Source organism: Vipera ursinii (assembly GCF_947247035.1).
Source record: "Vipera ursinii genome assembly, chromosome: 2".
Taxonomy (NCBI): Eukaryota; Metazoa; Chordata; class Lepidosauria; order Squamata; family Viperidae; genus Vipera; species Vipera ursinii.
The window spans coordinates 89,768,038-89,790,644 of record NC_139513.1 but is presented as its reverse complement, the minus strand read 5'-3'; the positions used below and the strand labels follow the sequence as shown (position 1 = coordinate 89,790,644).

At 38.1% G+C, this 22,607-nt stretch overlaps 1 protein-coding gene across 4 annotated transcripts in view; it reads left to right on the top strand.

Moving 5' to 3' along the window:
• Window positions 1-22,607, top strand: part of RAPGEF6 (Rap guanine nucleotide exchange factor 6) — a 154,450-nt gene that overhangs the window by 39,152 nt on the left and 92,691 nt on the right. For all 4 annotated transcript variants that reach the window (XM_083354370.1, XM_083354368.1, XM_083354369.1 and 1 more), the window contains exons 5-6: window positions 9,245-9,314; window positions 15,369-15,512. In XM_083354370.1, the coding sequence (XP_083210496.1) occupies window positions 9,245-9,314; window positions 15,369-15,512 (214 nt within the window). The remainder of the gene's footprint in view (window positions 1-9,244; window positions 9,315-15,368; window positions 15,513-22,607) is intronic.

The window sequence follows — 22,607 nt, the reverse complement described above, 5'->3', positions numbered from 1 at the left end:
ATCACTTGACCCAGAAATTTAATCTATAGCATATCAAAAGGGTTGTATTCAAAGAAATTCAGTACAATCCTAAAATAGAATACCTGCCAAATACAGTTGCAAATAATAAAAAAGGTTGTTTGTTAAAAAACCTATATTTATAAAAATCATATACCAAAAATGAGAACATTGTTATAATAACCATGACAATAATTATTTACAAAAAACATAAGCACGCCTTGAAGTATGTAGTGTACATTCTCCTCTATTGTAAAGGAAAATAAAATACAGAAAAATCTCCAGCAAATGAACCACTCAGCATTGTTTAATCTTCTGCAATGTCCATGGTTTGCAAAATTGACTGTGGCAGGAGGTAGAATAGAACAGAACAGAACAGAGCTGGAAGGGACCTTGGAGATCTTTTAGTCCAGCCCCCTGCTTAAGCAGGATACCCTATACCATTTCAGACAAGTGGCTGTCCAGTCTCTTAAAAATCTCCAGTGATGAAGCACCCACAATTTCTGAAGGCAAGCTGTTCCACTAGTTAATTGTCCTCACTGTTAGGAAATTTCTCCTTAATTCCAGGTGGCTTCTCTCCTTGAGTTTCCATCCATAGTTTCTTGTCCTGTCTTTGGTGCTTTGGAAAATAATTTGACCCCCTCTTTTTTGTGGCAGCCCGTGGAATACTGCTGTCATTTCACCCCTAGTCCTAGCCAAACACAAGTCCTGCAACCATTCTTCGTATGTCTTAGTCTCCAATCATTTTAGTTGCTCTTCTGCATTTTTCAAAGTCTCAACAACTTTTTTGTAGTGGATGCAGTACTCCAGGTGTGGTCTTACTAGGGTTTTATATGCCTCTGTTTATACAAACAAGGACTTATTAGCTTTTTTGGTGCTGCCGCACACTGCTGGCTCATATTTAAGTGATCGTCCACTAGGACTCCAAGGTCCCTCTCGTAGGTATGGTTTTTGACTCAGGTTTCACCTAATCCAGGGGTGTCCAAACTTTTTTCAAAGAGGGCCAGATTGGATGAAGTGAACATGCTGGAGGGCCGAACATTTTTCCGAACATTCTTTGAACAATTGCAATTAAATGCAAATGAATTATTTTATGCCAAGTTAATTGCAAATGGCATACTTTTCATTTTATAACATTAAGATCAACTGGCAGCTGAGTTTTCACTATGTCGGCAACCCGCGGCTCCGGAGCCACATGCGGCTCTTTGAGCCGTCTCCTGCGGCTCCCAACCGCCCGGTGCGCGCGCACTTCTTCGAACGGGCAGTGGTGCGTGCGCACCTCTCCAAATGGAGAGTGGCACCACCCGTTCCAAGAGGTGCGCGCGCACCTTTCCGAAGGGCGGAGGTGCACGCGCACCTCTCCAAGCCGCCGCCGTCCGGAGACCTGCCGACGTTTGGGGAGGTTTGGGGAGGTGCGCGCCGGGGAAAAGGCCGCGAGACGAGGGGGGAGGAAGGATGGGGTGGGGGAGAAGGAGGCTTCCCGGGCTGGGGGGGGAAAGCAGAAGCGAGGGATCAGGACTCCTCCCACTTGGCTGCTGCCACCGCCTCCGCTCCTACGGCCGCCGCCGCCTGCTCTCTTGGCTGGTTGCTTTCCGCTTCTCTCCTCCCGCCTGCCCTCCTTCCTGCCTTCCTCCCCTCCGCCTCGCCTTCCCCGCTCCCGCGTTTTCCCTCTCCCCACCTCGGATTCGGGGTGATTCCCCGGGAGAGGGCGATGGGATTCCGGTGAGCTTTAAAGCCTTCTCGGTGGTCTCCGGCACGGCTCAGGAAGCGTTTCTGCGCCGCCCGGTCGGAGCCTTTGCCTCCTTCCCTCCCCCAAGCAAGGCGTCCTTTTTCAAGTTGCAAAACCAAGCGGGGTGAAGCGGGCTGTCGGGAAAGACATTCAGGAGGGTCCCCCTGGAGAGGAGCGGGAGAAGGAGGAGGAGGGAAAGGAGGAGGAGGTGATTGACTCGCCCAACCCAGTCCGGGCCGGCCAGCCCCATAACGTCCGAGCTCGCACCGCGGGCGGAGAGGCAGGAAGCCAAGAGGAAGAAGACCGCCAGGAAGCTGCCTCTGCAGCCGCCGCCGCCTCCTCCTCCACCGCCGCCGCCTCTGTCTCTGTCGCCGCTGCTGCTAGGAAGGCTGCCGGTGCTGCGGCCGCCTCCGCCGCCGCCACTGCCTCCTCTGCCACCGGGGCCTGACCCGGGGTGTTGCTGCTGGATCGCGCTCGTCCCCACCGTGAGTCTTCCTCTCGGCTTCCTGCCTCTCCGCCCGCGGTGCGAGTTTGGACGTTACGGGGCTGGCCGGCCCGGACTGGGTTGGGCGAGTCGATCACCTCCTCCTCCTCCTTTCCCTCCTCCTCCTCCTCCTTCTCCCGCTCCCGCTCCTCTCCAGGGGGACCCTCCTGAATGTCTTTCCCGACAGCCCGCTTCACCCCGCTTGGTTTTGCAACTTGAAAAAGGACGCCTTGCTTGGGGGAGGGAAGGAGGCAAAGGCTCCGGCCGGGCGGCGCAGAAACGCTTCCTGAGCCGTGCCGGAGACCGCCGAGAAGGCTTGAAAGCTCACCAGAATCCCATCGCCCTCTCCCGGGGAATCACCCTGAATCCGAGGCGGGGAGAGGGAAAACGCGGGAGCGGGGAAGGCGAGGTGGAGGGGAGGAAGGCAGGAAGGAGGGCAGGCGGGGGGGAGAGAAGCGGAAAGCAACCAGCCAAGAGAGCAGGCGGCGGCCGTAGGAGTGGTGGCGGCGGCGGCAGCAGCCAAGCGGGAGGAGTCCTGATCCCTCGCTTCTGCTTTCCCCCCCCAGCCCGGGAAGCCTCCTTCTCCCCCACCCCATCCCTCCCCCCCAGCCCGGACCCCCTTCTCTCCCGGCCTTTTCCCCAGCGCGCACCTCCCCAAACCTCCCCAAACGTCGGCAGGTTTGGGGAGGTGCGCACGCACCTCTCGGAATGGGTAGCAGATAGTCAATACGGCAGGAGGAGGAGCAGCAGCAGCAGCAGCAAGCAGCCGCAGTTGTTAGCTTTACCTCCGGGAAAGGAGGAGACGGAGGACGGCGAGAGCGCGAACTTGATGCACTTGTAGTAGGGCAGTGAGTCCCGCCAGGCCCGCCCCGCGCCTGCGCCGCTCGTCTTCCAAGTTTGGGCAGTGACGTCAGGATGCGGCCCTCTCACCGCCCTCCTGCGGCAGACAGTCTTCTGCTTGCCACCCTCAATCAGAAGGGAGGGCCGCATTTGCACAGAGCAGGGAGGGCTGTTAGAGGGCCGGATTAAACCGCCCCGCGGGCCGCAAATGGCCCGCGGGCCGGACTTTGGACATGCCTGACCTAATCTGTACATATACCTTCATTTTTCCTGCATAAATGTAAAACTTTACTTTTCTCCACATTAACATTCATTTTGTTGGATAGGGCCCATTGTTCAAGTCTGTCAAGCTCCTTTTGGATCCTGGGCTTGTCTTCTGGGTTGTTGGTTATTCCTGCCAACTTAGTGTCATCTGCAAATTTGATGAGTTACCTTTCTATTCCCTCATCTATGTCATTTACAAAGATATTTTAAGATTACTGGGCCCAAGAGGGAACACTGTGGCACCCCACTGCTTATTTTCCTCTATGTAGATGTAGTACCATTTTGTAATGTTTGTTGAGTATGGTTTGTTAGTCAGTTACAAATCCATCTGGTAGTGATGGTGTCTATCACAATTTTTTGTAGCTTGCCAAGAAGTAGGTTGTGGTCTACTTTGTTGAATGCCTTATTGAAATCTAAGTATACTTATTTTGCTGGTCTATTAATTTAGTCACTTTTGTCAAAAAATGAAATAAGATTGGTTTGGCATGATCTGTTTTTAACAAACCTGTGCCGGCTTCTAGTTATAACTTTGTTTCTAGATGTACGTACTTTTCCAGTATCTTCCCAGGTATTCATATTAGGCTGCTTGGTCTGTAGTTTCCAGGGTCTGTATTTTTCCCAATTTTGAAGATGGGAACCACATCACCTCTTTTCCAATCCTCTGGTAGTAGTGACTTGTATTGCAAATAAGTGAGGTGTGTTGTAAATGCAACATTCTTAAACTGAAAGATAGAGCCCCACCCGCCAAAAATTATCTTCGTTTAACCTCTTGGGGATAACATTGTTCAGTAATAGAATCCACTTTTTAAAATAAGCATGTCCTTTTTATTTCTGCCAAAGTTTCTGTTTTAGATAAGCAAAATTTAGAAGGTTATTTGTTTTTTTTGCTAGCTTGACCTTGGATCTGGTCCAGTGCTTTTTGGCAGGCCATCAGCTCTTTGTATCTCACTTGTCTTGAGTATCAGCAGTCATGTTGTTATTTGCTTCATTCTCAGCTTTGCCTTTTAACTTCTTAAGCCTTCCATGTTTTATCAATCTTACCAGCATATTCTAAAATAAAGTAATTTATTACTTGGACTATCAACAGAATCTCAAAATTAATTCTATCCTAGTGGGTACAGAGAAAACTTTGGACTTTTAAAGAATTCTCTGGGTATCTCCCATTTGAATGGGAGTTTCAACCAAAACATCCTTTAAAAGGGGAAAGAAAATAATTTGTTTTCAAACCATCATTTCACAATTCTCAAACTGCTTCACTAGAAGTCAGATCTGGAGGTACTGTCTGAAAGAAGATTGATTAGGAGGAGGAGGAAGAAGAAAGAAGTTCCATCTTGGATATACATTTACCTCCACAGAAATGCAGAAATAGCCATAGAAATAGCAAAGATCGTCCTTACTTAGTTTCCAGTAAGGTCAACTCTCAGTTTCCTGGTGCAATATATACACAATTCTCAGAAATTTCTAAGCTAAAATATATGTTGAAATATTCTGTTTTTTGTTTATTATCTGTTATCCTTTTATCAAGTTCATGAAACTTTAATTGTTAGCATCTCATACTTCTTTTCAATGTCAGTTCTGTCGCTGACTACCTTCAAGCATATTTCGATATTTAGTTAAATTCATTCTTGCTTCTCTTCACATAATTAATTCTTATACTTTTGGCTGCCACACAGTCCCTAGGTAGACTAGAAGTTCTCGTCTTAATGGTTGGCAAGGCGTTATTTTCTTAAATGCTTCACTCCTTCCTCAAACGTACATTTTGTGGTTCTGACCAAATCATTCAATGTTAGTTCCATCAGTCCAAAAATTTTGTTTCAAAATATTTCAGACTAATCTAGGTTTTCTTTTGTTGTTATGAGTTGCGAAGTCGTGTCCAACCCATTGCGAGCCCATGGACAACGTTCCTCCAGGCCTTCCTGTCCTCTACCATCTTCTGGAGTCCATTTAGGCTCACGCCTACTGCTTCAGTGACTCCATCCAGCCACCTCATTCTCTGTCGTCCCATTCTTCTCTTGCCCTCAACCTTTCCCAGCATTAGGCTCTTCTCCAGTGAGTCCTTACTTCTCGTTAGGTGGCCAAAGTATTTGAGTTTCAACTTCAGGATCTTGCCTTCTAAAGAGCAGTCAGGGTTGATCTCCTCTAGGACTGACCGGTTTGATCGCCTTGCAGTCCAAGGGACTCGCAGGACTCTTCTCCAGCACCATAGTTCAAAGGCTTCAGTTCTTTGGCGCTTAGGTTTTCTGTTACACAATGATATGTAGGATGAGTTTTGAGAAGTTTTCCTCTGAGCACCGTTCTATGCAGATCTTAATGATACAAGCAAGTGAAATAGACAACTACTTCAATGTCAGCTTTTTTTAGCAGATCATTTGCAGAGATATTTGAATTGATTGACCAGTTCTAACAAGTATTGTTCTTGGTCTGCAAGCTCATGGGGCCTAGTTAATGAACAAATTCAAGAGATTGGTCAGAAGTATACTTTCAAATCAACATAAAGTAATTCCAGAAAAGATAGATAAAGAATTTGGAATATCCTTTATAGTTGGCTTTAAGAAAAGTTTGAAAACTTGTTTCTATAAAAGGAGATGTTATAAATCATTGGCTTCAGGGGTGTCTAAAGTTTGCACCAACCATATTCAATCTGTAAACAATTCAATATTGTTAAGCATGCTTTTAAATTGTCAGAAAAATGTGTTTAACTTGGTATGAAGTTAATTGTATCAACATCTATTTACTTAAAGATTCATTGTAAAATATAGTTTGACCAGGGCTTCCTAAATTTACATTAAAGCTAACAGCAGCATTGTAGCAACCAACTTAGTGCTGCATCAAAGCTGGCAAGTAGGGTAGGAAATTTGAAAACAAGAATTAGAAATCGGAAAGTTATTGATGTGTGTGTGTGTGTGTGTGTGTGTGTGTGCGCGCACACACACACACACACGCACACAAAAAATCCCTTAATTTTGGGGGCTATGTCCCAAGGATGTAGGTGGCAGAGCAGTAGTAAGTGGAGATAATTTGCCAAGTTCGACAAATTCATCCTGCTTAATGTGTAAGCATGCTGAAAATAATTGTTTTATATGAATATCTGTGAGCATTTTCCTTAAAGTAGAAGTGAGGTTGAAATGTTGGTTGAGTAGTCTGCAAATGTAAGCGTATGACTTGTAAAAAAGAAAATAAAACTTTAGACAGCATTTCCAAAGAGTCCACACAGTTTCTAATTATAATTTTGTTTAACTAGAAGACTCAATTTTTTTTCTTTTTTAACATTTAAGCAAAATAATATTGCTATTCAGTGTCTGATACTGAACTAGATCTTGATTCATGCAGCTATTTATTGCTAGTATCCAGATTTACAATAGTGGTGTTTTCTTATAATACTTGGAAGGTAATGGGAATTAAATATGGGAGCTAATACATGCACTGTGTGTTTGTGTTAGGGTTTTGCAAAGCAATAGAATGCATACTAATTCTTTGTAAAGCATGTTGGCACAGGTAGGACCTGTCCTCAGTGTTAAGGTAAGACATGGTGCATTATCTTTTAGGTTTTTTTTTATTTTGCATGTTTATGTGCACGTGCAAATAAATCATATTTCTGCTGCAACTGCCAGTGAAGCACAGCAGTTGGGCATGCATGCACATGTGCAGACAGCTGAAGAAAGCCTTCAAAACAGCACAGCAAGCCTTTTAGAGGATGTGGCTGTTCTGAGGGGAGGCATTTTGCTCATTCCAGTGAACTTTTTTTTTAAGCAAAGGAACTTTTTAAAATGTTTTGCACAGACCTATTTTCTTACCATTTTTCTGTCATCTTGTTAGTGGAATAATACTCTTGTTTCTAATTTAATGGAATTAATTCTGAAATGTGTGGACCACATTACTGTTGGTGTTATATTTTAAAGTCCTTTGGTAAATAAGTACTGCATGTATACAATGTCTTGTGGCAAATCCTTTTCTATAAACTGTAAGGTGGTTAATAAAATGTCAGAATAATTCATTTCATATAGATAGCTGTTTTGATAGTATTTGAGCCTTTGGAGTGATTTATTAATGTTGTACCAAGTCTAATTTAAATAAGAGGTTTTTACTGTTTTACAGCATTATATATATCTCTATATCTTACCCTGAAACACTCAGTAAGTAGGTCATAGAGGAACTTATTTCATTTATTTTATGTTTTAATTACTGCGAAATTATTTTCAAATAATGTGTTACATTAATATTGAGCGGAATAGTAGCTTCAGCAGATATAGAATATAGTTCTTGCCTTACTAGTGTTTTAGCATTTGTATGCCCAACCTAAATCATTTCTTTTAACACAATAATTATTTCCTGCACTTCACTATGAAGAGAGTAATTTAGTATTATATACAAGTTCAAGACAGTTAAACTTAAAACTACATATTCTATTGTCTGATAAAAATGGAAAATTGTCCTTGCTGGTTGTGCTGTTTCCTGCTTTATACTCATCACAATCATTGTGATAAAGAATTATCCAAAACATTTTTCGATTGGTTTCATCAGACGTATTTCTTAAATATATCTATGCCTCTAATAGCAATTTTGGCAACCCCTCCCCACTTTTTGAGATTTTAAAGGGCCCTGTTGAATAGATGGTAGTAGATTCCACCTTTTTACTTAGAACTTTGAAAATAATGAACAATATTTAAAGTTATTATAATGCAAGGTGATTTTTACTCTAAAAACTAGAACATCTTAATAAAAATTACTTATTCTTACTATTATACTTATTAGATTACTCTCATAAATTGTAAATATTTTCTGATAATGTGCAATGTATGCATAATAATTTGTCTTTTTCATATTTCACATTGTTCCTTTGTATTCAGAGTTATTTCTTCTTTTTCCTTGATGAATAAATAATGTAATTTGAGCTGTTAATAGAATTCATTTTTGCTCAAAAATGTGTATTATATCAATCTGCACCAGCAATCTCTCTCGCTCCCTCTTCCTTTCTGGGAAATAGAGAAAATTTTATCTTCGTATGATCCTATCATTTAAATCTCATGCTTTACCACTGAAAATCTGCTGTAGAAGAAGAGGCAGAACCTGGGCCCCAGTGCCAATTTGGTGCTGACCATTAGTTCACTAGATTCTTGTGTATAGGCTTGAGCAATAAATCTTCACTAGAACTTAACATATGGTCATGATTTTTTGCGCTGAAGCTGAAGCTGTTTTACTGGGAATGTACCCAGAGATTATGGGGAAAAGAGGGAACTTGATTTGCCAGTTCGTGTCTGCTTTATTTCCCTCCTCCTTCATTATACATTCTGTTCTACAAGGCATGTTTTCCATATCTTTATCTCAAACTAATATTACAGTCATCTAATGCAGCTATAGAAGCTGATGTTATACTGCAATATAAGACATTGTGAGACTTTTTGTTGGTTTTGCTGCTACATTTTTCTATTACTATTTATGTAGTAATAGACTCCTGGTGACTGCCTAAATAAGTCCCTGCAGTCTGGCAAGATTTTGGATGTGGTTTGCCATTGTCTGCTTCCTGGGGCTAAGAGAGAATGATTTTCCCAAGGTCATCAGCTGGCTTTCCACTTAAGGTAGGACTAGAACTCACAGTCTCCCAGTTTCTAGCCCAATATCTTAACCCCTACATCAAACTGGCTGTCATTTATACAATTATCTCTCTTTATTTTGCTTTCTTTCTTTGTAACTTTTATAATATATAGCCCTTTTTGCATAGTGTTTCTGGTGCTTTTCTACATTGATGTTTTAATGAATTGTATAAAACATGGGTGATATATCAAAAAGTTATATTGCTCCTTAAAATAGTGATATGGAATAAAAATACAAGATACATTTTTGTTTTGTACAATAGTATTACTAAAGTTTGGTTCTGTCTTGCATGTTTACTGTGTAATGTGGACTTTATATTTTCCCATTTTTCTTCTCAGCTTTGGCAAGCAATCTGGAGGAAAACGAGGTTGTGAATGCATTGTGTTGGAACCTTCAGAAATGATCGTGGTAAGAGGACCATTCTTTAAGATAATTGCTTGAGGAAGAAAAGAATTACTCATTTTATGTTCTTGTGGCCATGGCTACAGAAAATTCTCCCATGAATCTGTGCTTTTCACTGATTTATTCTATTTTCTATTAGTAATTTCTTACATAACATTGAATATTTTTAAAGCATTTAGCTTTCTGATCCATGTAAGTTCTTCCTGTATTACTGATTGATTCAACTATTTCATCACGTCTTGAATTTTGGATATTCTTTGCTTACAAAGATACTGGAAAGGCAGTGGTGTATACATTTTTATGTCTTTCAAGAAATGTCTGTGAGAAAAGTTTGTATGCGCTGGAAGAGTAGTGGAAGGGTAGGTACTTAATTCTATCACTTAATCTGAAATTTTACATCTTAAACTAACATCACATTGATTTTTAAAGAATGTCATTTGGAATCTTTTGTTTTGTATAGCATATGCTACTGTGTGCAATACCTAGAAAACTTTATTCTATAAAATTTAAGGCAAAGATACAGTTACAAGACTTTTCTAAACTTTTTTTTATTATTTTTGTAGTTTTATAGTTCTGGCAATATCTGAAGGAAGCAGGTGGATGTAGTTCTGTAGTTCTTGATAACAATTCATTGTGTTTGCTTTTCTGGTAACAACCATGCTTAATATTTTGCTTTCAAATTACATAGCCTCTGTTTGGAATTTTGCTATGATGTAGTCACATAAGACCCTGAAAACAATGAAGGTTTCTACCAGTGCACAAAATAATAGTGTATGAGTCATGAAGATTCTTAGAGCCCTAATTTTTCACACTCATATATTGATCCTGAAGATGTTTTTAGCATTTTGTGGGTTTTAGACAAATAGTTCTAATCAGGCTGACTACTAGAAGTGAACTTGAATAATAAGCAATAGAATGATCTTGGGAAAAGAATTTTATATATTATTATAGCAAAATGATGATGCATCTGATGGACAGACATTATAATATATAAGACGGAGGGATCTATGTCTCTGTGTGTGTCGTGTGCGTACCTTAAGAAATTAATATCTATTAAGCAGACAGTGACTGAATGCGTCATAATTCTGAATATGTGGGACAAGAAACCTTGAAAGAAATACTGCATGTGGTTAAAGATGCTGGACTGACATCAAGGACCTAGATTTGAATTTGCTCTCACTGACAGAAATTCACTTGGTGAATTTGGTCCAGTCCCTCTGTCTTTGTCTAATCCATCTTCACAGGGATGTAGTTAGACTGATGCTTGAAAGTTTGTGAACCCTTTTAAATTTTCAACATTTCTCTATAATATTACCTAAAATGAAATCTGTTCTCCACACATATTTAAAAATAGATAAAAAGAACCCAACTAAATAAGTCGAAAACGTACGTGTTCATTCATTTATAGAGGAAAATGATCCAGAGTTACATATTTGTGTGTGTTGCAAAAGTATGTCAACCTTTACTTTTACTAACTGGTATGCCCACATTGGGCAGCGATAATTGCAACCAAACTTTTCCCGTTACTATTGATCAGTCCTGCACATCAGCTTGGAAGAACTTTAGTCCATTCCACCTTATAGAACACCTTCAACTCAGGGACACTGGTGGGCTTCCTCTCATGAATTGCCCATTTCAGGTCCTTTCACAACATTTCCATAGGATTAAGGTTGGGACTTTGAGTTGGCAATTTGAAAACGTTAACTTTCTCCTGGTTCACCCATTCACTGGTGGTATGACTTTTGGGCTTTGGGTCATGGTCTTGCTGCATGACCCACTTTCTCTTGAGTTTCAGTTCGCAGGCAGGTATTCTGACATTTTCTTGTAGAATTTGCAGGCACAATTCAGAATTCATAGTTACATCAGTGATGGTAAGCTGTCCTGGTCCAGGCCCAAACCATGATACTGCCATTGCCAAGTTTTATAGAAGGCACAAGGCTCTTATGCTGGAATGTAGCATTTGTCTTTCACCAAACATAAGGCTTTTCATTTAGGTCAAAAAGTACTATTTTTTATCTCATTTGTCCACAGAACATTCTTCCAGTAGCCTTGTGCTTATCCATGCAGTCACTCTCAGGTGGCAGCAGTGTTGTTTTGGGAAACTAGTGGTTTTCTTCTTGTGACCCTGCCAGGTACAGCATTTTGTTTTAGTGCTAGCCTGATGGTGGCTACATGAACACTGACATTTCTCTGTGAAACTTTTATTATAAGATTTTAGAATTAACTATATAAAATAAATAGCTTTTCATGGGAGACAGAGTTATTTTGTGTACTGTAAGTCATGACAAAGTTTAGAGATCTTATGATTTAAATTGGACACTAGAGAGGAACTAAAGTACAGGCAAAATGCCTTTGGTTTTGATTAGAGTTAGGATTTTTAAAATCACACAAAACACTATAACATTTGAAATACTGAAGACGATCTATCATGTAAACCAGCCAGTACACCCGACTAGATGAGCTAATTCTATTTTATTATAAGGTTACATTAACAGAATCTTGCGTGTCTGAAGATACAAATCTCCCGCTGCCACTTTTAACTGCTGGATCAATTAGGGCGAACATTCTTTCATCTTCGAGGAATTGGGCAAGATTGTTAGAGCTACAATAACAGAATCAATAACTGTCTTTGTGAATGCATCATTTAAGAGAGATCCAAAATAAGAGATCAAAGAAAAGATGAAAAATAACTGAAGGATCTGCAGAACAGCTAAGTGGAGAAGTGAGACCAAGTCAAGATGGAAATTTGAAAAATAGAAATAATAAACCCAGAAGATGTACAACTATTAAGTCAAGAGATAAAAAAGATTCAAGTAATTGAGAAAGAATCTTGTTTGACACCCCAGAGTACTTACAGAACAACTTTGGAGAAAATTGTAAGTAGACAGCTATTGAAGCTTTAAGAATTTATCTATTTTTAAGATGGAAGGAGGAAAATATGGATAGCAATCAGGTTCTACAGCGGCATTTTAATGTCAAATTAACAATTAATAATTGCAGCTTACTACAGAAGAGAGAAGAACGCAATGTTTGATTAGGGATAAGGCAATAAGCACGTTTACAAAATACTAAAAACACTTTATGGACTTTTTTTTGCTGAAAATGGATGGGGCACAGCTGATTTTTTTTGGACCTACAACTCAAAAAGCATTGGATCTGGGAAGAAATGTCATGTCATGTCAAAGGGAGGAGGAGTGATGTTATATATCTTTTGGTGAAGAAGATTTGGAGTCACTTAAATATACTTTCCTTTACCTGTTCCTTTTCTATTTTTCTACGCTTTCTCTTTTTTCTTCTCTATCTTATTTTGCATTATTCTTTATTATTTTTAAAATATTTAATAAAATTTATTTTAAAAACACAAAATAGTTTGGTAATCCTTCCCAGCCTGCTGAGCATCCATCATAGTTTTTCAGAGATTTTCTCAGCCATCTCCTTTATTTGGATCACGACTCATTACAACATACGGTACTTGCATTGTGAAGGTTAGACAGTGATAGTGAATACCCAAAATTCTATTCTTAACCAAGTGAGGATCTCCCATACTCACATCTGGTTATCATCCCCTTACTGAAACACCTTAATTTTCTTTTCAAATGAACTGAAAACCTTAGAGGTTCATGTACTTCTGTGACATACAGCTATGGATCATTTCCCTCAATAAATAAACGAATAAGTACAATGTTTTAACTTATTCATTTAAGTAGATTCTCCTTAACTGGTTTTAGGTCATATTTATGCAGAAATAGCGAACATTCAAAGGGGTTCACAAATTTTTAACCGCCACTGTATATTTGGAAATAGTGCTAAATTTTAAATTAATTAATTAAAACATCTGTATGGCTGCCAAAGTTAAACACAGCTGTGGGTGGCTCACAACAATAAAATAAATCATTATAAAATCATAAACTGTAAAATCAAAAACGACAAACTCAGCATCTCAACCATCCCTTTGGGATTCCCAACCATCAGCTTTAGATATCCCTATTCTGTCCCAGCACCAGAGTGAAAAAAAAAATCACTGGGATGAGGGTGTTCCATAAGGTACGGGAAGCTATGGAAAAGGCACGCTTTCAAGATCCCACTAGATGGCAAGATTTCATGGAAGGCACCTTGAATGTAGCTATCCTGTCCTATCTGGTAGGATCTCACCCTACTAGAAAGGCGGTTCTGCCTGCATATTACTTTCTGCTCTTGAATGAAAGATGGAATGTCTAATGTTTACTTATCTAATAAGTAAATAAGTAGGTATGAGCTGAGAGCGAAGGTAAGAGACTATATGAAATACAGATATACTATTGAAGACATAAATGAGAGGAACATGGAATGAGAACATTGCATATCATATTTTCAAGTATGTCTTTGTGTTTTTTCATAATGTAACAAGGTTGTTTTGATAGTATGAACATTACAAATCAATTGTGTGGTAAATACTATATACAGCAAAAGAGCAAATACACACATAGACATACAACCTGAGAATTTGCTGGAAGATTTTGTGAGTTATTTCATGTTTTTTTGACATTGGGGTTTTCCCTGCAAGGCAAGGTATTATTAATTGGAAATTACTACATTTTCAGTGTTCACTAAGTGTAGAATCAGAGTTAGAAGCGATTTCCTGACTCATAGTTCAATCTTCTTTTGAAACTTTTGAAACAGAATTATAGTCCTAATATCATCTCTGATAATGGCCTATCTACCCTTTCTCAGAGGTTTTGTAAAAGGATAAACAGCATATGATGTGTGTAATGTGTTAAGTAAGCTGTATTTTGCAACCTTATTTTTATGTTGTATTTTCTTTTGAACTTTGGGCTCTGTTGTAGCAACCAGAATAGCCTCTTGCATGACATTATGACAGCATGTTGTATAGCATGAGAAGTAGCCTGAAAATAACTATAGCCACATCTGCAATGATATTTAGAATGAAATAAAAGAATGAGTAATTTGATCAATTAAAAGTTTGCTTTTTTAAATAAAAGAAGTAAGAATATGATTTGCTTGAATAATTTACACAATTAATAGATATTATTTATATTTACAGCACTTGTATGTTGTAATGTCAGTGTCTTCTCTGATAAATGGATAAATATATTGCTGTTGTCATAAACGGATCATTTCATATATTTTTTCTGTCTTTTTCAAAGATTTACATTTTTAAGATTCATTAACTTAGTAGAAGTCATTTAGGTGTCTGTTGTTTAATTCACTGTTTGAAGTCAGTTATTTCTGCATATGCTAACTCTGTGGCTATCTAATAATGTTTCAAAAATTAAACCATACAGTAATTGCAACAAAACACAGAACTCTTTTTAAATTCCTGTGTGAAAGGCTAAGCATGATAATTTTTCTCTATTTTGGAAATTTTCATAATACAGAATATTGAAGGATATATATATCCTTCCTGCATATCATGTCTCCTTTTGTTATTCTTTGTATATATGTGTTTGTCTCTGCTCTTTCCGGCTGAGATTTCCAAAGGAAATGTGAATGTAGACTTTCTTTTTATAGCATGAATGAACATGAAAAGAAACAAGTTATCAACCTTGCTCAAATTTAGTTCAAAACTTTCATGATTTGTTTGTAATGAAACAAATTAGAGGCAGTACTCCAGCTTTAAATGAAGTGAATCTGATATGTTTTTATTTCAACATATGTGGTTTAATAGGCTTTACAAATGTAACTGTTTCTAGCAAACAATAATAAATAACTGCCATAGTAGTACAATTTATTTTTCTCTAGGTAACCATTTTAATGTATATAAAACGGTTCAAGTACAGTGAACAGTTTTTTGTAGATATGTGGCATTACCCAGGGTTTTTTTTTTCTTTTTCTTTTTAAACAACACTGCTTCCCGGAAGGAAACTGTGGCCTCTCAGCTCATTGTAGTGAGTAATTGAAGAAGTGTTGCTTTAGTTTCAGGAACTTGTGTAGATTTCTTATGACACAGTCACAGTATTAACTCATGCTGAGCCTGTCTTCATGAATTTTTTAAAATTACATAGACTTTCGATGCTATGGAAGAACTGGATGTTTAATCAGGATCCTGAACATGTGTTCCAGGTAGATAATTCAAAAGAGAATGAAGACAATATCTTGCAAAGGGAAGTGCCTCTTCGACAATCTCGCCGGAGGTTTCGGAAGATTAATCAGAGGGGAGAACGTCAGACCATTACAGATAACGTGGATGTTAGTAGCTACCTTTCAGTGAGTGTATTTCTTATGCCCTTAATTATTTACCCACCTGTATTCATCGTTCTCTGTGTTTGATTTTCTGTTGGTACAAATGAAGAGAGACATAAAATGGCAAAATGGATTTTATAAAATTAGAATCATAGAATGTTATTAAACACTTCAAAGCGGCTGTAGGTTTCTCAGATTCATTCTAATGCTCTATAAACTCTAAAGATCAAGTTTAGTACTTTTGGACAAGGAGACTTTTTACACTGAAATGTGTTTGGATATATTTTGTGGAAGTTTAGCTACCGTGAAGAAAGTTCATGCTTAGCACAGTAAGTCATTTGTTTGTCATATGAGCTATAATTTCAATTTAATAGTGTACTTTTTCCCCCCATCCTAGTTTGTAATGTTTTTCAGCAGTGTACAAAAACATTAATGTCTGACAAATCAAATTGTCATGAACTTTCAGGATGGTTTACCTTCCATTAACCTAACTAAGAGACCCTAGTTTTAAAGCTAGTTTTAAAATTGCTTAGACTGATCAGGAATGAAATTAGGCAAATCTTTATAAATGTAATTAACAAAATGTTAAAACTGATTAAAAAAACAGGAATTCCCCATATGCTATGGCAGACGAAAGATTGAAACTGCCTTCTCTAACAAGCCATCTCTCCTCCACCCCCTTTCTTTCTTGAACTGAGATGAATTCTCAAGTTGTTCTAGGAATTGATTTATAGAATAAGAAAGTACTTGCTTTTAGTCTTTGTTGCAGATGTTAGAAGTTTGCTGATTGTTCAGATTTCAAGAAGAACGTTTCATAAGAGGGAGGTACTTTTTAATGTGCATTTTTTTCTCACTATAATGCATAGAATATTTCTTTATGAATGTACCTTGTTTTAATGATCATTGATCATTAAAGGCATATTGAAGGTGATGCAAATTTATTTGTATATTTCAGTCTTTCAGCAGTAGCTGATAATCCCTTTTTTACTTGTATATGATTACATTTATATTCTCCATTTCTTCTAATATAGGCCCGCCACCATTTGGGGCTGTTAGGCACTTGTTGCATTTGGAAAATATGTTCTGGGTGCTCTGCTGAAACAGCTTGCTTGTTTACAAAAAAGATATTTTCAAACAAAGCACTGAGTTGAAGCTGTCAATCTTTTTTCATTTTCTAACGAGAAGTCATAGAGCTACTTTAAAGCCTAGAGGAATTTTTGGAAATAGGGTGTTGCTGGTTATTGGTTCTCTGCTTTGCAGTATTCCAGCTTCTGAAAGGGGGAAGCTTTCAAAGTACACACAAATTAAGAAACATGTGGATTGTTCAATCACTGCAAGAGAATTCCAGAACTTTAGAGCTCATTCCAGAAACGTCCTTCCTTTGTTAGATACTATTAATATTCTAGTAAGGGGCACATTCATACAGGCAAAAACAATTTTGAAAATTATCTTGGTCCATTTAAAACTGCTTTCTGGTTTCAAGTCCTCAAAGTTCAAATTTGTTCAAGGATTAAAGGAACAGAAAGGATATAAATATGTTTTTCTCAGGCTTCCCAGAGTTCTTGCACATAGGGTTGGAATATAAATATTATTAAGTAAATAAATAAAAACTAATTTCTTCCAGAACTGAGATTCATCAAATTTCTAGTGAGTTGCAGTATTATACTTTATTAAACTTGCTAGGTTAGGAAAAGCTTCTTTGACTATATAGCTGAGATTAGTTTAAGGTGACATTAGATGAAATATTCAATCATTTGTTATTCAGATATTTTTATAATTTAGATTATAATAAAGGAAGTTATGAGTGCTGTGTGGTATTTGCTTTCACTTAGATGATGCATTGGTAGAAAGGTATACATATGTACTTTATGTACTAAATAATATATGTACCAATTAATATATTAAATCGATATGTATCATGAGATAATTTAAGATAAGATAATTTCAAATAAGTTACTATGTTAGGATCACATCCATCCATCCAAGCTATGATTGTTAGTTTAAAAAATGTTTTAATATGTTAAGATATTAAGATACTAAGATTTTTTTCCCCTTGAATGCATTTTATATTTTAAATGTGCTTTCTCAATAGCCCTGTATATGCAAAAATAGCCTTTTGTTGTTGGTTCTTCTTTTGCTCCTGTTTGTGTTGCTACATATAAATTAGATTTATATTAGGTTTCCTGTATTGGTTAACTTACTAAAAGACATTTAATTTTAATAGCATTGCAGGCTTTAAGAGAAGGTTTGTGAAAGTAAACAGAAATTATTTCTAGAAGAAAAGTTACAAGTGGTGACAGTATTTTGTTTACAAAAAGAGAGAATGAGGGAGGGAAGGTGGAGGAAAGAAAGAGAGAAAAGAGAGAAAGAAATTAAGAAAGCGAACAAGAAGCAAATTTAGCGTGTGATAAAGATGTATAAAATTATGAACAATGACGAGAAATGGCTTAGTGCATAATCTTTGTGTTATCAGCAGTTTTAAGATGTTATATAATCATTTTTCAAGTAAGGTGATTTCTATTTTAATATAGAATAAAACTGTTGAATTTATGCTTTTATGATAACTTAGTAATTGCTCTTTCATGGGTCATTTATTTTAATTTTCTTCATTTCAGTTGATCTATTATCAGCTTTATTGTTAAAAAATACTAGTTTTTTTTTAACTCGCCATGTATTTTTGAGGAAAAAAAATGAGAAACGAAAAATAATGTTCCTTTTATTTTCCTTCCAAAATCTTTTTGTGTCATCTCATGTTCTTGCCCACCTGAGGCCTCAACATATAATTAAAAGGACTTTAGTTGTATACCAGTTGTATACAAATTCAGGCTTTTATTTGTGATTTGTGATAATGTTGTATTACTAAAATACATTTAATTTTAATAATAGCATTGCAGGCTTGTAAGAGAAGGATTGTGAAAGTAAACAGAAACCACTTCCCATGATCTTGGAATACTGCATCCAGTTTTGGTCACCACAATGTAAAAAAAGATGTCGAGACTCTAGGACAGGGGTTGGCAACCTCGGCTCTTTTATGACTCGTGGACTTCAACTCCCAGAATTCCTGAGCCAGCATAGCTGGCTCAGGAATTCTGGGAGTTGAAGTCCACGAGTCATAAAAGAGCCGAGGTTGCCGACCCCTGCTCTAGGAAGAGTACAGAGAAGAGCAACAAAGATGATTAGGGGACTGAAGGCTAAAACATATAAAGAATGGTTGCAGGAATTGGGTATGTCTAGTTTAATGAAGAAAAGGACTAGGGGTGACATGATAGCAGCCTTCCAATATCTCGGGTTGCCACAAAGAAGAGGGAGTCAAGCTATTCTCCAAAGCACCTGAAGGCAGGACAAGAAGCAATGGATGGAAACTAATCAAAGAGAGAAGCAACCTAGAACTAAGGAGAAATTTCCTGACAGTTAGAACAATTATCAGTGGCACAACCTGCCTCCCGAAGTTGTGAATGCTCCAGCACTGGACAACCATTTGTCTGAAGTAGTATAGCAGGGGGTTAGACTAAAAAACCTCCAAGGTCCCTTCCAATTCTATCATCATCATCATCTTCGCATTAAAATGACCTTCAAATTTGTTTACAAAAGAAAGGCATAACTGTTATGAAGTAATTTCCCACATAGCATAAAAAGGGTTATTTACTTCAGTATGCCATGTGCAAAAAATTCAATTGTTACTTAAGTGTTCATAAGGAAAAAAAAGTGCTTGTTTTGAATTATATTGTATATAACAAAACATTTCATGGGAATGCTGCAAAATTATGTGGCTGAATATTTTCTATTGATTGAAAGGAGAGGGTAGAGCCCCTCAATTTTTTATATATGCTTGTGGACTGATTTAGCATCATATATGGAGAGTTGATAGTCCTGTCTGTCACTGGTGTTAACTGGTATCATCTGTTTACAGGAAGCTGCTTTTCTAGCTGAATGCCAGATTACTGATTCAAAAGCAACATATCAGATTATAAAACAGATATAAAAAAAAACTTTAAGAATAGGCAGGCTCATCTCATTGACAAGTTAATAAGTAATTCTCTTTTTAGTAGTTTATTTCTGAAGGAAACATTGATCATGAAATCATTTTTAAAAAGTTGGGTAGTTGTTACTAGAACAGAAAAGACAAGCCTGGCTCACATTTAAATTAATCATTAAAGAGCAATGGCATGCTCCATTTTTACTGTTGGAGATAACATGATTTTATCAATTTTAATATGTGACTAATGTTACGTATATTTTAGTTCATTTCTCATTAAGAAGCTTTCTAGTTCTTAATGCATATTTACATTCCTTGAGAGAGCAAATTCAATCACATTGATTCAAATATATTGAAATAAGGAACATCTTTATTGCTGTGTATTCCAGATTGTTATTCAAACCATTATATATGGAGGCCTTGGACTGTCTAAGCTTGGGTGTTTGCTTGCAGAAATTTCATTACCAAACTGAAGTAACATCATATTACCTGGTTTTGTAATGAAATGTCTGCAAACAACCAAACACACACAGAGAGCACCAAGGAATCTACAGAAGAGCTATATTTTCTTCTTTTAAATATGTTGGTTGTCTTCACAAATTATTTGAAGTGTTCAGTGCATAACACGCAAAAAGTAGTTCTATTCTCAATGTGGGGCCTGAGGCAGCATCAATACAGTGAGGGAGAAAATTATTTGATCTCCTGCTGATTCTGTATGTTTGCCCACTGACAAAAGAAATGATCAGTCTATAATTTTAATGGTAGGTTTATTTTAACAGAGACAATATACCAAATAAATCCAGAAAAATGCATTTCAAAAAAGTTATAAAATGATTTGCATTTTAATTAGTGAAATAAGTATTTGATCCCCTATCAGTCAGCAAGATTTCTGGCTTCCAATGTGTCTTTTATACAGGTAATGAGCTGAGATTTGGAGCACTCTCTTAAATGGAGTGCATCTAAACTCTGTTACCTGTATAAAAGACACCTGTCTACAGAAGCAATCAATGAAATTCCAAACTCTTTGCCATGGCCAAGACCAAAGAGCTGTCCAAGGATGTCAGGGACAGTATTGTAGACCTAAACAAGGCTGGAATGAGCTACAAGACTATTGCCAAGCAGCTTGATGGGAAGTTGACCATAGTTGGGGCAAGTATTCACAAATGGAAGGAACACAAAATAACTGTCAATCTCCCTCGATCTGGGCCTCCATGCAAGATGTAATTTGTAGATGTGGGAAAACATGTCAAAGGCTAGCATGGAGTAAAATCAATAATATAAAATAGGTTACATATAGAAAAGCAGGTTACATGTAAAAATGATGAAATTAAACAGTAGGTTATGTAATTTGAATGTAACATTGCCAAATTTTGCTACATCTAGATTAACATCCTAAAGATGCTTTTTCACAAGGAAATTGGACTTTGTTTTTTTTCTTTGAAATTATGAATAAATCAAAGGAATTCCTTTGATAATTTCAAAGAAAAAAAGGAAAAAAAGAACAGTTGCCTCATGAAAAAGCATCTTTGGGATAACAATGACCTGGATGACTGAGAATCTCCATAGACATTTAGAGTAAGAAAATTGATAATTTCTAGATTTGGAGAAACTTGTCAATATTATGTTAAGTACATATTTACATACATATTGGATCCAAAACATATTTACTTGTGCAAATTTTATGTGTGAGTGTACATGTGAAAGTCTGTTTAATGGATTTATTCTTCTCCTGTTTCCCCATGTTGAATTGGGCATTTTTCAAGATGGGCATTGATTTCCTGAAAATATGGATTTCATGAGATAGAAAGGACTGCACAGAGGATTTTATAAATTATATTAACATGTTATAAAAATGATAGTTGAAGCTTAAGATTCTTCAAGATAAAAGGCAATTGTATAACTTTTTGTCAGCTCTGCAACGAACCTGTCTGTAGCTATCTTGCTTTTTCTAGGTTGCCACAAGAATGAGAGGAAGTGCGGAGGATTTCTGCTAGTCTAAACATTTAACTGTCCCATGGGAACCAAGGTCATTTCTCTTGGTTAGGTGGGGGGTGAGCGTTTGATTAGAAAGCCTGCCAAACTAGTCTATTGGGAAACATAGCTGGTTGCATAGTATTGGGGTGGGAAGTTTAATCTTGTAATAGTGTTTCTCTTTGGAGGGGATTTCAGACTTGGTTTCACTTTTTCACCATGCCGATATATACATCCAATAAACATGTTCATTGAGGAAATCTGTAGCCTTGGAGTTCTGATTTGTTTGGTCTTGTCTATCGGAACCCTGACATTAAACCAAGTCTCACTCAAAATGTTATTTTTCCTGGGGTGCTGAGCCCCAGCTGCCTACCCACCACTTTGGGAGGACAGCAAAGACACAGTGAAGATTTGATATGGAGAAGAGAGAGGAATCAGACACTGGCTGCAGTGGGGATTTGGCTGGCGGAGCACAAGCGGATGCTTTGGCCATTGAAGAAGTCTGATGACGGGCCTGGCTGAAGAACTGGATAATCCAACTGGGCAAGAAGGAACCACGATCCTGGCAGACCTCTATCAGGCAGAGGTGGCCCCTCACCAGAGAAGCATCCCTAAAACTGCTGAAGAGGAGCTTTTGTTAATTCAGCTCCATGGTTCTTCATCTGCAGCACAGAAGAAGGAGAAGGGGTCGACTGGTTGGGACAACTCCACAGAGTGGAACTACCAAATGGCAGTCCACAGTCCCTCAGTCAAACAACTGAAGGAGAAGTTCGACTAGTTGGAAGTCAGAGAAGTGGTTCCTCCAGCCCAGTTTGATGGGGATTAAGGCAAAGACCTGTACATCACTTCCACCTTCCCGTCGGAATCCCAATCCCTTAGCTGGGGCCCATGCTTCATCACCACCGTTTAAAACAAAGTGTCTACCCGGCGAAAGAATATGTCCGAGAATTCCAGAGAATTGCTGGTCACTTAGGACAGTGGCCAAAGCGATAGCTGATCCACTACTACTAGCAATGCCTGGATTGCAACCTACTCCAAGTGTGCATCTACTGGGGAATTCCAAACCAACTCCGACAGTGGTACAACATGGCTGTGACCCTGGACATTGAGCTGGATCAGCCCAAGAACCTGGCAATTATGGAATTGAAGCCAAAGCGGGCACCAGAGAAATG